At 43.5% G+C, this 15,766-nt stretch overlaps 1 protein-coding gene across 2 annotated transcripts; it reads left to right on the top strand.

Annotated features, from left to right (window-relative positions):
- Nucleotides 1-2,269: 2,269 nt before the first annotated feature.
- Nucleotides 2,270-11,395, top strand: PSMA4 (proteasome 20S subunit alpha 4). Of its 2 annotated transcripts, none has more exons than XM_030814874.1 (9): nucleotides 2,270-2,405; nucleotides 3,776-3,801; nucleotides 4,046-4,088; nucleotides 4,345-4,507; nucleotides 6,358-6,435; nucleotides 7,065-7,153; nucleotides 7,830-7,960; nucleotides 8,770-8,893; nucleotides 10,977-11,395. In XM_030814874.1, exons 2-9 carry the CDS (start codon nucleotides 3,799-3,801, stop codon nucleotides 11,129-11,131), a joined length of 786 nt encoding a protein of 261 aa, XP_030670734.1. In that variant the 5' UTR covers nucleotides 2,270-2,405; nucleotides 3,776-3,798; the 3' UTR covers nucleotides 11,132-11,395. The 2 variants fall into 2 exon arrangements, with proteins under 2 accessions (XP_030670734.1, XP_030670736.1); XM_030814876.1 differs by lacking the exon at nucleotides 2,270-2,405 and adding an exon at nucleotides 2,481-2,704.
- Nucleotides 11,396-15,766: the final 4,371 nt, after the last annotated feature.

Genomic DNA, 15,766 nt, shown 5'->3' on the forward strand with positions numbered 1-15,766 from the left:
CTGCCTTGAAGTAATCTCTGGAACTTTGCAGCTGGGTCTCCAGACTTGGTCTGTGTGTCTCAGGATTGACCCCTGGAACTTCTAGGAAGACACCTAATTAGATACTAGTAGACAGTCAGATAAATGTGAAGGGAGTATATACAATGAGAAAGGGAGGGATGTGGACTCTAGAAAAGGTTTCTGCTGTTTGCTTCAAGGTTATATCTTTAAACCCAAGGAAAAGGGGAAAAAACTTTTTAATGCAGTTTGAAGCCAAGCTGCCTGGTTACAACTGGGTACTAGGATCATCTGGAGGAATCTTCACTCAGCTGTCTGGCAGGTGACACTGGGACTTCATCTAGGCTGTTGGCCCAACACCTCTCCATGCGGCCTTTGCTTCCTCACAGCATAGTGCCTGGGTCCCAAGAACGACCATCCCAAGAGGACAAGACAGAACCATATCACCATTTGTGATTTGCTCTTGGAAGTCACATGATATCACTTCCATTGTAGTCACAGGCTCACCCAGATTCAGAATAAGGGGACACAGAACCTCTCAGTGGGAACCATCTGTGGCACATTGTAAGAGGAACATGTGGGATGAGAGATGTTGAGGGTTCATCATCCTAAAACATCACTTAAAACAAATTCTGGCATTAAAGGCACTCTACACTTCGGCCTCAAATGCCTTTCCTTACTTCCTGTATTATCTCCTCCATTCAGATCAGACCGAACTACTCAGTCACCCACACTTGTCAGACTCATTCTTCTCTTGCCCTTTTTCTCAACTAATCCCTTTTTTGACCTGAGAAATTCTACCTCTCACTTAAAAGTGACTGTTCACTAAATTCCGCAGAATGAACTAAGGTGGCAGGCAGGGGCCCTCAGAGGTGCCATAAGTTACACCACCTGAGGATGCTTTCAGAGCACCACCTGCGTGTGGCTCTCTGCCATCTTGCCTTGGCTCACTTCCCTGTGTGCTTGGAAAGTAGAGACGATAGACGAGACCTCAAAATGCAACTTACTTCCAAGCTATCTCCTTTTCAAAGCCCAGATCCCCCAATAATTTTGCAACCAACATGAAGAGGACAGAGTTTCTGCCCAATGGGCTGCTTTTTGGGAGACTGTGAGCAGATGACTTCATATGAACCCAGATCTAGTCAACCTTCTAGCCTGAAAAAACCTAAAATGAATAGTAGATAGTTTACATAGGGACCGAGGCTGAATGAGCAAAAAGGCGGAGAGATGGATAATGAACACATAAGTATGACAATTTCAGTAAAGAAGATAAAATGGTGCCAGTATATGCTGACGGTAGGGTATTGCTTTAACTATGCTGGTCAGGGAAATCCTTTCTGACTGGTGAAAAGCAGAGAAAGAGACCAAGGTGAAACTTCCCCCAAGAGTGTGAACCTGATCATAATTTTTTTTAATTCTTAGAGCCAGTGTCTTTCTCTGTCACCCAGGCTGGAGTGCAGTGGTGCGATCATAGCTCACTGCAACCTCAAACCCCTAGCCTCAAGCCATCCTCCTGCCTCAGCCTCCCAAAGCGGTGGAATTACAAGCGTGAGTCACCATGCCCGACCCTCATCATATACATATATATTTTTTTTAAGATGGAGTCTCAGGCTGGAGTGAAGTGGCGCACTCTCGGCTCACTGCAACCTCCGTCTCCCAAGTTCAAGGGATTCTCGTGCCTCAGCCTCCCAAGTAGCTGGGATTACAGGCGTACACCACACACCAGGCTAATTTTTGTAATTTTAGTAGAGACGGTTTCACCATGTTGGCCAAGCTGGTCTCGAACTCCCGACCTCAGGTGATCCACCCGCCTCGACCTCCCAAAGTGCTAGGATTACAGGCATGAGCCACCCGGCCTTACTCATCATAATGTGTATGTCCAAAATGCATGCATCAGCAGTAAAAGTGAAAGCCAGAATGAAAAAGGAAGGTGATGAGAGGGGTAAAGTCTCATGTGGTTGGAACCATTTTGGGAAACAAGACAGGAATGATAGCAATTAAGAAGCCGGTCCACACTATTTGCTATCCTAGGTCTTAATAGTGAAGAGAAAGTGAAAGCAGAGCGCCAGGGGTTAAGAGAAAGAAATTAGCTATTCCACCTCCTGATTAGTTCCTGCCCTCCTCCCCATGGCACAGCAACTCCTCCACCTGCTGAGGACCCTAGCCTAAGCTGCGGCGCCCCAGAGTCTCAACAAGCCCGCGCCCCAGCTCCCACGAGGTTCACGGGTTCTAGCTCCGCCCCGCAAGGAGGACTTCCGCGTCCTCGGCCTTCCCGCACCCCCGCCTAGCGGTTCTGCGCATGCGCGGGGGCCATATTAGCAGCGGTTATTCGATAAACGCTGGTGGTTTATTCTTCCGCGGAGTTAAGGGCTCCTTGGCCATCTCAAGTCTTCAGGGTCTTCCATCTGGTGAGCCTTTGGCCCCTTGGGGCCCGCGGAAGCTTGGCCGCTCTCCCCTTGGGCGGGGGTCGTGAACGTCAAGACAGTCGGTCCCGGCCTGCAGTTGCCGCCGAGGAGCCGTGGGCACGATGACTCTGCACCGCCTCCTCGGTGACGCACCGGCTGCCGGGAATGGCCCCCGCCGGCCGCCGTCGGGGGCTTCCCAGTGCCAAGCCTGGACGCCGGGGCCCGTGAGGGGGCGGGCTGAGGGTAGGGGGGTCTGTGGGCAGGACCGAGGAGTTGGGGCGGCTTCCGTCCTCGGGAGTTCGATACGTGAAAGTTAGCTCTCGCGGAGGTTCCGGTGAACTCAAAATTGTGCTGTGCCTGGCGTCAGGCGTGGAGACAACAGAAAGTTCTGCTTACGCTCGAATCAGAAATCCCCGGCGAGTCTTTCTGTGTCCTCCCTGCTTCTCTGCTCTGTGCCATCCTTACTTTGCACCTTCCTATTGCAGTTACCTCAACCAGTTCGCTGCCCTCGGTCTCTCACCAGCCAGAGTGATCATTTAAAATGCCAATCAGTTCCTGTGGGCTTTGGGAATCATTCAGAGGAGCCCCATTGGCTGAGAGAGAAAATTCTGTTTTTACCTGGGCACGCGGGCTCTCCAGGATTTGATTCCAGCTTACCTTTCCAGTCTTGATTCCCTATATTGCAGTATTTGGAAATGTGGGCTTTGGACTGAGGCTTTACCAAATAACTCTGAGCACCCAGTATTGCCTTTTGCACGAATGGTACTGATGGTGCCCAAGATAACTGCCTCCACCTCCAAGTTCAGGACCCAGATCACTCTCTGGAGAAGGCCTCAGCCTCTTGACTTGGCCTTCAAGGCTCTGCGTGATTTGGATACTCGCTTAGCTCTTATTTATATATTTTTAAAAACATCAGCAGTTTGTCTCATGCCCACTAAGCTATTCTGCCTCAGTACCCTTTGTTCATACTTTCTGCTCTGTCTGGAATGCCCTTCCCTTCTTTCTTCCCCTGTTTTTTCTCTTAGACCCAAGTGTTCTCAGCCTTATTTCTGCCTCTGCCGTCTCTGATTTACTTTCATTTTCTATATCAGTTTCTCAAAAAATACTTTCTTGATTTTTTCATCATCCCTTTTCCCACCCTACCCCCGGTTTCTCTTTCCACATTATAATCTGTGACTGCCTGTCTCACCTAACTGCCAGTATTAGCTTTTCAGGACAGGAACTGGTTTTACACATTTTGGTATTCCAGCATCTAGCATGATGCCTGACACTTAGCTGAATAAAGGGAGTAAATAAAACAGATCTGTAAAGTCAGCAAATGCTTTTTAATTTGTGAATCTTATTTTAATGATGATCTGATTTTCTTTTTACAGGAACTATATAAAGTTCAGAAAACATGGTGAGTTAATACACATGCCAATAAACTGTTGCCTGATAAACAGTATTGCTTGTACTCAGCTTACAGACTTGTGTGGGAAAATTGAAATAGAAGGAAAGTGTTGAGAAGGTGCCTTTTTTCTTGTCAGTTTCCTCTCACCTATTGAACTTTGTATACCAGGATAGGTTTTGTAAGATCATTTGTAGGCTTGCAGGAGTTGGCTTACTTTCAGTGGGTAGGAATCACTCGTGTTTTTCCTTTGCAGTCTCGAAGATATGACTCCAGGACCACTATATTTTCTCCAGAAGGTAAAATAGAAATTGTTTAATCTGCCTCAAGTTTAAAAATAAATGTGTTAGACTTTTAGAAAAAAAAAATTACAAACTTTTTTTGGTAGTTGCAAAGTTCATCCTTTTTGTACTTTGAAGCAATTATGGTTGATTATACCATAGAAGAGGGAAAGTGGAAATTTGTTTCTAGCTTGCTTCATTGCTGATTTCTTTTGGGCCGGTGGTGCAAGAGCACAGAGGAGAGTCTTGGCTTCTCACTGCTTTTGTTTTGTAGGTCGCTTATACCAAGTTGAATATGCCATGGAAGCTATTGGACATGCAGGCACCTGTTTGGGAATTTTAGCAAATGATGGTGTTTTGCTTGCAGCAGAGAGACGCAACATCCACAAGCTTCTTGATGAAGTCTTTTTTTCTGAAAAAATTTATAAACTCAATGAGTAAGTGAGATTTTAGGAAAGAGTTAAAAAAAATCTCACTTTCTCACATAAGTGGGATCTGTGTAATTTGGGAGGGCTCTTCCGTGCCATGTGGTAGAATTGAAGTTGTGCCTTTATTTTGCTTGAAACCTGTTTGAGGCCTGGTACCATGTGTTACTCCTTTTAAGTGCAGGGCAAACACTTAGTGGAGAAACTAGCATTGTGTAATGATAAGAGTACAGACTTAGTAGTCACACAGATTTGGGTTCAACTCCAGGCTTCACCCATGCAGGCTATGTGACCTTGTACCAATTATTTAATTTATTTGGGCCTCAGAGCCTCCTAAAGTGGTTGTGGCAGTTTAATGAAATAAAATGGGCTGGGCGTGGTGGCTCACGCCTGTAATCCTAGCACTTTGGGAGGCCGAGGCGGGTGGATCATTTGAGGTCAGGAGTTCGAGACCAGGCTGGCCAAGATGGTGAAACCCTGTCTCTACTAAAAATAAAAAATTAGCGGGGCACGGTGGTAGGCGCCTGTAGTCCCAGCTACTCGGGAGGCTGAGGCAGGAGAATCGCTTGAACCTGGGAGGCAGAGGTTGCAGTGAGCCAAGATCGCGCCACTGCACTCTAGCCTGGGTGACAGAGCGAGACTCCATCTCAAAAAAAAAAAAAAAAAGAAAATGAATGAAATAAAATAGTATAGTATCTGGCATTTAGTAGGCCCTCGAAGTATTGTTTAGAATAGCTACGCAGGATTTTGTTGAATTACACTGAATCTTACTAAAGAACAAGCCTCTTGGAGGTCTGGGAAGAATTTAGCCAAGCCTTGTACACTGTGTGAGATGTTTGTTATATTCGGGTGTGCAGAACTTTGCAGCTCATGGAGAGCTGGCCGTGCTAAGTAGAGACTTTCCCCTCAGTGGTGGTGGGCTTGGTAAATGCTGATTATCAGGGCCTTTTGATGAACTTGTCCAAAGTGGTGTAACCCCTCCACAGAGCCTCTGTTGGGTCCACTGAACAGCTGGCAGGCTTGGCTAGGTGTAGTCACAGGGCAAGTCTCAGCTATAAGAGAGCCAGGGCAGCCCTCAGGAAATGGGCCCAAAAAAATGAGATGCACCTCTAGTGGGAGCCTAACCCTGTACTTCCTAAGCAGGTTTGTAAACCCTCCTGCCATTGTCCCCTGTCACCTCTATCAAGCCAGCCTTTAGGAAATGAATATTACTCAAGTGCAGTCTGTCAAGCAAAATCTTTTTTTTTTTTTTTTTTGAGACAGATTCTTGCTCTGTCACCCAGGCTGGAGTACAGTGACGCCACCTTGGCTCACTGCAACTTCTGCCTCCCAGGCTCAAGTAACCCTCCCACCTCAGCCTCCCAAGTAGCTGGGACTATAGGTGCGCACCACCACACCCAGTTAGTTTTTGTATTTTTTGTTGAGATGGGATTTCGCCATATTGCCCAGGCTGGTCTTAATCTCCTGGGCTCAAGCCCTCCATCTACTTCGGCCTCCCAAAGTGCTGGGATTACAGGCGTGAACCATTGTGGCAAGCCTATCTTTTTATTCTTTGTTGCTGAATCTTCTTGAGATTTGCTTTAGCTTCTTGGCATTAATTCTGTTATCCCATTCACAGGGTGGTAATGATAAATACATCTGTTAAATAACTTAAAGGGTGCATTTGTTTATCTTTCATGTTGAATGACATCAAGTAAACGTCTCCTACAAAGATAAAACTTTTGTAGGTTTTTTCTGAAGGAAGTAGCTGTTGTGAAGCAAATGTAGTGAATTTCTAATAGAATTCTGTGCTTTTTAATACTTGTAAACGCACCTTGCAAGCATCTCCCCTGCTTACAGATCAATGTCTTTTTTTCTTCAAGGGACATGGCTTGCAGTGTGGCAGGCATAACTTCTGATGCTAATGTTCTGACTAATGAACTAAGGCTCATTGCTCAAAGGTATGGTCATAAATAGCATAACTGATGATACAGAAATTAGTTTTGATGTTTCTTTCTTTTTTTTTTTTTTTTTTTTTTTTGAGACAGAGTCTCACTCTGTTGCCTAGGCTGGAGTGCAATGGCGCCACCTCGGCTCACTGCAACCTCTGCCTCCTGGGTTCAAGCAATTCTCCTGCCTCAGCCTCCCAAGTAGCTGGGACTACAGGCATGTGCCACCACACCTGGTTAATTTTTGTATTTTTAGTAGAGATGGGGTTTCACTGTGTTAGCCAGGATGGTCTTGATCTCCTGACCTCGTGATCCGCCCACCTCGGCCTCCCAAAGTGCTGGGATTACAGGCGTGAGCCACTGCACCTGCCTAGTTTTGATGTTTCTAAGGAGAGCTCACTTTTGCAAAGATTAAAGTCATTAAAAATCTTTGAATTGAAAATTACAGATTTTTTTCAACCAAACTTATAAAATATTATTTACTATGAGAATATTCAGATGTTGACTTGTTCCCTCCCCTTCAAATTACAAATGACTGTTAGGTTGTCCCCATGGCATAGATTGCTTTTCACAGAATATTTTCCTTAGAGTCTGTCTGTGGTTTAGAGAAAACTACTAATGTGCCCTTCTCTTTATCCTAGGTATTTATTACAGTATCAGGAGCCAATACCTTGTGAGCAGCTGGTTACAGCACTGTGTGATATCAAACAAGCTTATACACAATTTGGAGGTACTTAATTTTTTTGAAAATTTTATTCCAAAAAGTTAGGACATTTTATGAGTTATAACCCATTTGAGGTAGTAAAAAATTGAAAATAGACCCTTTGTTTTAAATTAAATTTAATTTTTTTAATTGGCAAATAAGAATTGTACATATTCATGGGGTACATAATGATGTTTCAGTACACATAATGATCAGATCAGGGTAAATGGCACATTCATCATCTCAAACACTTCTTTGTGTTGGGAGCCTTCCATATCCTTCTAGCTATTTGAAACTAATATGTTACGGTTAACTATATTAATCCTACAGTGGTATAGGACACTAGAATATCATACATTCTTGCTTCATGAATGAACGTGTTCCTCCACCATGTAGATTACCCTAGTTTTATTAATAGGATATTGAAAGTCCAAAACAACATTTTCAAATTTGGAAACTAACTGCTGTTTACATAATAATGAAATTCAGCATTGGTCCTTTGTTCCCTGTCCTGGCTGTGTCCAAATTGTAGAAACAAAAGTGGAATTTGTAATGGAGCTTATCTATGGAAGCCAGAATACAAAACAGTTTATGAATGCTTAAGTTCACAGAGTAGGGTTTAGCTACCTTCACTGAGCTCAAGTAACTATAGTGATACTAAATTTAGATGATTGGTATGTTTGGCCTTTTTTCTTTGTTAAAGGAAAACGTCCCTTTGGTGTTTCATTGCTGTACATTGGCTGGGATAAGCACTATGGCTTTCAGCTCTATCAGAGTGACCCTAGTGGAAATTACGGGGGATGGAAGGCCACATGCATTGGAAATAATAGCGCTGTGAGTATTTTTGTTGTGCTATAAAATCTAGCAGAATGTCTAATAACTGCCATAATTTTGCCGTGGTGATGAATGTAAACAGTATTTTAAGATAGCTACAACAATCTTAATGTGATATGGAAATATCTGTGATTTCTGTTGGTGACAGCATTGCTGGTATAGCTCATATACTGGGGTTCGTTAACTACATTAATAAATGCTAATTTTCAGTTAGGAGTTGTGAAATTAGAAGTTGTGATTTTGTTTCACATCCTAGTTTACAGATCCCCTGTATTCTATGACAGACCCCTTGGGAGACTGAGGACCCCAGGTTAAAGACACACTTTATAGAGCATCAGTACCCCCTCTTCTCACCCCGTGCCATGTGTGCCCTCCCCGTCATCAAAATTATGTATATGGGCCAGGCATGGTGGCTCATGCCTGTAATCCCAACACTTTGGGAGGCCGAGGCAGGCAAATTGCTTGAGCTCAGGAGTTCAAGACCAGCCTGGGCAACATAGCAGAACCCCAACTCTACAAAAAATACAAAAATTAGCTGGGTGCCATGGCATGTGCCTGTAATCCTAGCTACCCAGGAGGCCAAGGTGGGAGGAGGAGCACCTGAGCCTGGAGAGACTTGAAGATACAGTGGCTGAGATCATGCCACTACACTCCAGCCTGGGCAACAGAGTGAGCCCCTGTGTCAAAAAAAAAAAAACATTGTTTATACTTGTAATGCCAATAATAATTCAGGCATTTTTCTTCTAGACCAATATATGTTTCTAAAAAATGTAAAAACTTAAAATTCTATGTTGATTCATGTTTTATAGGCAGCTGTGTCAATGTTGAAACAAGACTACAAAGAAGGAGAAATGACCTTGAAGTCAGCACTTGCTTTAGCTATCAAAGTACTAAATAAGACCATGGATGTTAGTAAACTCTCTGCTGAAAAAGGTAATTCATATCCTCTCCTTTAATTCTTTCGACTGAGTGAGGGAAATTAGCAGCTGTTAAGTTTTGTTTTTTTTTTTGAGCTGGAGTCTCGCTCTGTCACCAGGCTGGAGTGCAGTGGCGCAATCTCGGCTCACTGCAACCTCCGCCTCCTTGGTTCAAGTGATTCTCCTGCCTCAGCCTCCCGAGTAGCTGGGACTACAGGCTCGCGCCACCATGCCCAGCTAATTTTTGTATTTTTAGTAGAGATGGGGTTTCACCATGTTGGCCAGGCTAGTCATGACCTCCTGACCTCAGGTGATCCTCCTGCCTCAGCCTCCCAAAGTGCTGGGATTACACAGGCGTGAGCCATTCGCGCCCAGCCAGCAGCTGTTAAGATTTTAACATGTCATCCTAGTTCATTGACACAGCCACCTTATGAATTAGGTGATGTTATCCCTGTCTTCTAACTGAGGACACTAGGGCTTAATGAGGTTGAGTTGACCAAGATCAACAGTGGTAAATTGTGGAGTCACAATCTCACACTGTATTCCAAACTTAAAGGCTTGATACTGAACAATCTCATTACTCACAGATAGACATCCTGCACTGTGCTACTTTTAGTTAACAGTTATCAAGTCTTCTCATCAATGATATCTTTGCTTGTGTGTATGTATGATAAAGCATATGTATGTAGTTATATATTTATACATAGGTTTGGTATACTTTACCAGAGATACAACATTTGCGTGGGTTGTGATACTCTCTCCTGTTCTTCTTAATCTACTAATCTCTTATTTTAAGCTCATGTTAGCAATTCCAAATACCTTGTTCAACTTAAGCTATGTGACTATATAAAAGAATATTTCAGTCGAGCGTGGTGGCTCACGCTTGTAATCCCAGCACTTTGAGAGGCTGAGGTGGGTGGATCACCTGAGGCCAGGAGTTCCAGACCAGCCTGGCCAACATGGTGAAGCCCCATCTCTACTTAAAATACAAAAATTAGCCAGGCATGGTGGTGCATGCCTATAAATCCCAGCTACTTGGGAGGCTGAGGCAGGAGAATCACTTGAACCTGGGAAGCGGAGGCTGCAGTGAGTTGAGATCATGCCACTGCACTCCAGCCTGGGCGACAGAGACTCTGTCTCCAAAAAAAAAAAAAAAAAAAAAAAAATTCTAAATGTTTTTCAGAAATTGTGGTAAATTAACATGTTGCTTTATGTTAGGACAGTTTAGCTCCTGGTGTTCCTTAGAAAATGCCATTTACAGCCGGGCACATTGGCTCACCCCTGTAATCCCAGCACTTTGGGAGGCCGAGGTGGGTGGATCACCTGAGGTTAGGAGTTCAAGACCAGCCTGGCCAACATGGTGAAACCCCCACCTCTACTAAAAATACAAAAAATTAGCCGGGCGTGGTGGCGAGCACCTGTAATCCTGCTACTCAGGAGGCTGAAACAGGAGAATCGCCTGAACCCAGGAGGCGGAGGTTGCAGTGAGCTGAGATTGTGCCATCGCACTCTAGCCTGGGCAACAAGAGCAAAACTCCATCTCAAAAAAAAAAAAAAAAAAAAAATGTCATTGACATGCAGATTGCCCTCTTTTGTCTACTTCCACACAATTTCAAGGAAGCACTACTCAGTTTCCCCGGCACAAAAAAATTCCTTCCCCTTTAGGTATCGGTCTGCTTTTCTCGGCCATTTCATGCCTTTTTTCTTTTTTTTTTTAAGAGACTTGAAAAGTCCATAAAAAATAAGCTATTATTACCAGTTGAAGATTCTGGCTGAGCCCTCAGAGGTTCCAACAGTTCCGTCTAATCAGCACAGCCAATAGCAGGCCAGCAATAGCAATTGGTCGATTATACTTTTTCTAAGGGAGTGACAAAATGGCTGAGGAGACGATATTTAAGTAAAAATTATAATTAAAACATTACAAGATCAGAAGTATATTGTTCTCATAAAAGGGAATAATGTTAAGTATAAAACATAGGAGAGTGCTGAACTAACGTTTCAGTGATGTGGCGAGCATAAACCATGCCTGCCTATTAAGTTTCTCTGCTAAGTATGCCTGCCTGCCTGCAATACAGATAAATGTATGTGTTTGTTTTTAGTGGAAATTGCAACACTAACAAGAGAGAATGGAAAGACGGTAATCAGAGTTCTCAAACAAAAAGAAGTGGAGCAGTTGATCAAAAAACACGAGGAAGAAGAAGCCAAAGCTGAGCGCGAGAAGAAGGAAAAAGAACAGAAAGAAAAGGATAAATAGACAGAATCAGAGATTTTATTACTTATTTGGGGCACCATTTCAGTGTAAAAGCTGTCCTACTCTTCCACACTAGGAAGGCTTTGACTTTTTTTAACTGGTGCAGTGGGAAAATAGGACATTACATACTGAATTGGGTCCTTGTCATTTCTGTCCAGTTGAATACTTTATTGTAATGATGATGGTTACTCTTCATGGACATCTTAATCTTCCACACACATCCCCTTTTTTTGGAATAAAATTTGGAAAATGGAAATGAAGGAAAAATTTTCTGTAGCAGTAATTGTTAAATATACAAAAAGTGACAAGGCGATTACCTTTTGCACACTGTGGCTTACAGTCCTTTCACAAAAATGGGCACGTTCCTCAGGCTGGCCAGATTATTCATCTCTGTCTGCGGGGATTGGTTTGAGAATGAACACGTGAGCTGAACAAAGCCAGAATTGATGTGTGGGTGTGGATCTCGCAGCTAGGACTGAGGCTGCCCACAGGCAGCAGCTCAAGCTGCGTGGAAGATGAGGTGTAGAAGTTAAGGCCACAGAGGAAAAGTGGAACCAAGAGATGAGAACAGTTACATGTTGGCTGAAGGGAGCTCTGTTGCTGGGCTTTGTTCAACCTCCGTTCCCTTGGGTGTCTGTGGCTTCATGACAGAAGTGATACAGGGCATTGGTACTTAATGCGTAGCCATGGTGCTTTAGCATACCTATGCAGATTCTGATGTCCCATCCCAGATCTACTGAATTAAAATCTCTGAGGGTGAAACCCAGTAATCTGTTTTAACAAGCTCTGCATGTGATTTTTAGGAATGCTAAGTAAAACTTTAAGAAGTTTTTGTTGCATATTAGAATCACCTAGGAAGCTTTTGCAACTTGTAAGCATGCTGTATCAATTAACTCAAGCTCTGTGGTGGAACCCAGATATTAACATTTCTTGAACTCTTCAGGTAATTTCCATCAACCAGGATGAGTGCATTGAGCCATCATTTACCCTTCTCTCAGCTGTTGTCAATCAAATATGGGATCCCAGTCTAATTTCTCATTGTTGATTTTCTTAATGCAGCTCCCTGCAGTTTTCTGTATAGGCTAAAGTATTTCCAAGCCCTATTTGCAGCACTTTTTTGAACTTCTAAATTATTCTCTTACTCTGTACAGCTGGTTCTTGTTATTTTTGGTAGTTATATTCTAAAGTCACCACAAAAACTAACAAATACTGAACTCTTGCACCTAGGGAAAGTACTGGGTTAGTGTCCTACAAGCCACTGGTCACATTTTTATCAACTGATCAGTACATAACCTGTTTTTTGTGTATTTCTACTTAAAGACACCTTTTTAAATGTATATTGTGGATTCATTAACATAGAACTCAGCCAACACCTCTTTATGTGAATGTTTTTGTTTTGTTTTGTTTTTTGAGACTGGGTCTTGCTCTGTCACCCAGGCTGGAGTGCAGTGGCGTGATCATATTTCACTGCAGGCTCAAACAGTCTTCCTGCCTTGACCTCCCAAAATGTTGACATCACAGCTCTCTTATGCTTAGGAACAACACTGAACTGTTTTTTTCGTAGAGACGGTGATCAGGGAAGGTCTCACCATGTTTCCTATGCTGGTCTCGAACTCCCAGACTCAAGCGATCCTCCTGCCTCAGCCTCCCAAAGTGCTGACATCACAGCCCTCTTGTGCTTAGGAACATTAAACAGCACTTCAGCACTACACCTGGGTGCCATTTGAAATAGTAAAATCACTAAGAAAAATGCAAAAATAAATGGCACAAGGTAGACTGCAGGAACACTTACACAGTGTGAGAGCTGAAAACAAGAATTCAGAGTGTCGCCTTGCTCAACCTCAGCTGGGAACATGTTCGTCTGTCTGGGTACTCAAAATTTTCACCACTCTGCATGTCAACAAATGACCTAAAGTACCACAAGTATTGGTTTGAGGGTTACATGTACATTTTATGAGAATGCAAATTTTGCAAATTCACAAGTACAGAATCAGCAAGTAGTGAAGATGAATGGCACGTCTTCACCCTCCAGTCTTGCTACACCCAGAGGTCGAGGTAGCCAATAAATCTTACTAACTCTGTCTCCAGAATTTACCCATAATCCAGCCACTTTCCACTGCAGGAACGCTGGTCCAATTCACCATTATCTCTCACTTGAACTATTTCAACAGCCTCCTAACTGGTCTCCTTGCCTCCAGTTCATTCCCCACAGTCAATTCTCCAGCAGCAGCCACAGTGATCCTTTCAAAATGTAAAACGGTACTACTGCACAGTTTTGGCTCAAAACTCTCCAATGGCTTCCCATCTTGCTCAGTAAGAATCAAATTCTTTGTACTGGTTCATGAGGTATCCTGTATTCTGGCCTTGTGCTACCTTCCATGTGCTTCCTCACTCGTTCATCCAAATGAGCCTTCTCATCATTCCCTGAATGTGCCAAGCTCCCCTCGCATCACTTGCCAATCCCTCTGCCTTGGGAATGCTCTTCCTGGGTATCTATTGCCCACTCCCTCATCTCCAGGTCTCTGCTTGCATGTCACCTTTTTTGGGGTACTTCTGTGAAGGAGCAATCTCTTTCCCCTGCACACTCACATTTTCTATTCCCTATACGTACCCTGTTGAGTTTTTCTCCATAGCACTCATCACCAGCTGGCAGATTTGTTTTCTTGTCTCTCTCCACTGGAATACAGACTTCCAGAGCAGTACTTTGTTTTCATTCAATAGTTGTGTCTCGGTACCTAGAACAGAAACTGGCACATGTTAGGCAACAAATAAATACTGATGAATGAATAAATACCCTGGATATGCTGGTGTGAAATCCTAAAAAAAACCTGCTTTCCATCCAGATCAGTAGCACTGGTGGATTTTCTCTATCCTGACTACCCCTTCAACATTTGCCTAAAGCTAGGACAACTTCTTCAAAGGCAGTAGTGGATAAGAGAGCCTGGTATAGTTTGCCGCCACATTAGGAAAGTCTTCAGAATTTGACCCTAACAACAGGCAATTTCAACGTATTCATCTTTTTGTTGAAATAAATTCATACCATGAGGAAAAGCAAAAGATAGGAGGTGAGACAAAGGCTACTCTTTAACCGTGAGTTTTTTTTCCCTGCGATGGGGTTTGGCTGCCTAGTCTAGATTCTCACACTAGCCCCACTGTCCTCTGCTCTGTGGCATATTTTTAACCTGAGTTGCAGGACAGTTGGTTTCCAGAGTGTTGCCTGATGCATCCCAAATGCTGCCTTAGCAATACACATCTGAACAGGGGCCCATCACTAATAGCAAGCATTTCATTAATCTGAGCAAAACTCATGGGTTTTCACAGGGACCCTACCAGCTCAGAAGCACCTTGATATAAATAAGTAGAAAACCAAAGACAGCTAAGTTTTTTTTTTTTTTTTGAGACGGAGTCTCGCTCTGTCGCCCAGGCTGGAGTGCAGTGGCACAATCTCGGCTCACTGCAAGCTCCGCCTCCCGGGTTCACGCCATTCTCCTGCCTCAGCCTCTCCGAGTAGCTGGGACTACAGGCGCCCGCCACCACACCCGGCTAATTTTTTGTATTTTTAGTAGAGACGGGGTTTCATCATGGTCTCGATCTCCTGACCTCGTGATCCGCCCGCCTCGGCCTCCCAAAGTGGTGGGATTACAAGCGTGAGCCACCGCGCCCGGCTGCTAAGTTTTAAATCTTGAGTCAAAACTTTAAAATCAAAGTCAAGTTGATTTCATTTTGGTGAGCTTTCAAATTATGCTTTTAAAAATAAGTTATGTAAAAAAATCATGTACTCCTGTGTATAATTTTACTTCTGGTGTTTTTTCTTAATCAGAAAATAAAGGAAGACTCTGGAATTTGTACAGTCTAGCACTTTGAAAGTTCCATGAGAATATTTGTTTTAGCAGTGCAAAAATATTCCATACTCTGAAAAACAAAACCAGAAAGTTGATTCATTCCTTTATTGGACACTTAACCATGTTCCTGATAATTTTAGGTGGTGGGGATATATGGATAAGACATGTCCTTGGCTCTTAACTTGCAGCCTTGCAGGAAAAGCAGATGATCCACAACAATATTGTGGAGGAGTGCTAGACTCCAGGTAGCTGTGTGCTGAAGGGTAGGGAGTAAAGGCAGAAGGAACCGCACGTGCAAAGGCTTGGCAATGGGAAAGCTTCACAGTAGCTAAGCAGAGCTAGAGCACAACTTCCTGGGGAAATAAGAGATGAGGTTGGAAATGTGCACTAGGATGAGAAGACAGCTTTGCAGGTCTTGAAGTTTGTGCTCTATGCAATGTAGAGGCAGCTGAGATTTTTTAGTGAATGAGAAAAACAATTACTCTGACTTGTTTAGAACAATGATTCTGGGAGCCCAGAAGATGGACGAGGTGGGAAGAGACAGAGTTAGGAGGCTACTGAAATAGGCAAGGAAGGATGAGGGTGTAAGACTGTAGTAAAGGGAACAGAGAGGAAGGGAAGCTGCCACGGAGTGACAGAGGAGAGAGAAAGGAAGGGATGACAAGGGCATCAAATTCAAGTAGTCACAATCTGATCTAAAAAAGCACTCAGTGAACACGATGAACTACTCTTAAAATTTCCTAATGTCTTTTTTGTTACTATTGTTATAACCTGAAACCAATTAGAGTTAATATCC

Source organism: Nomascus leucogenys, chromosome 6 (genome assembly GCF_006542625.1).
Source record: "Nomascus leucogenys isolate Asia chromosome 6, Asia_NLE_v1, whole genome shotgun sequence".
Lineage (NCBI taxonomy): Eukaryota > Metazoa > Chordata > Mammalia > Primates > Hylobatidae > Nomascus > Nomascus leucogenys.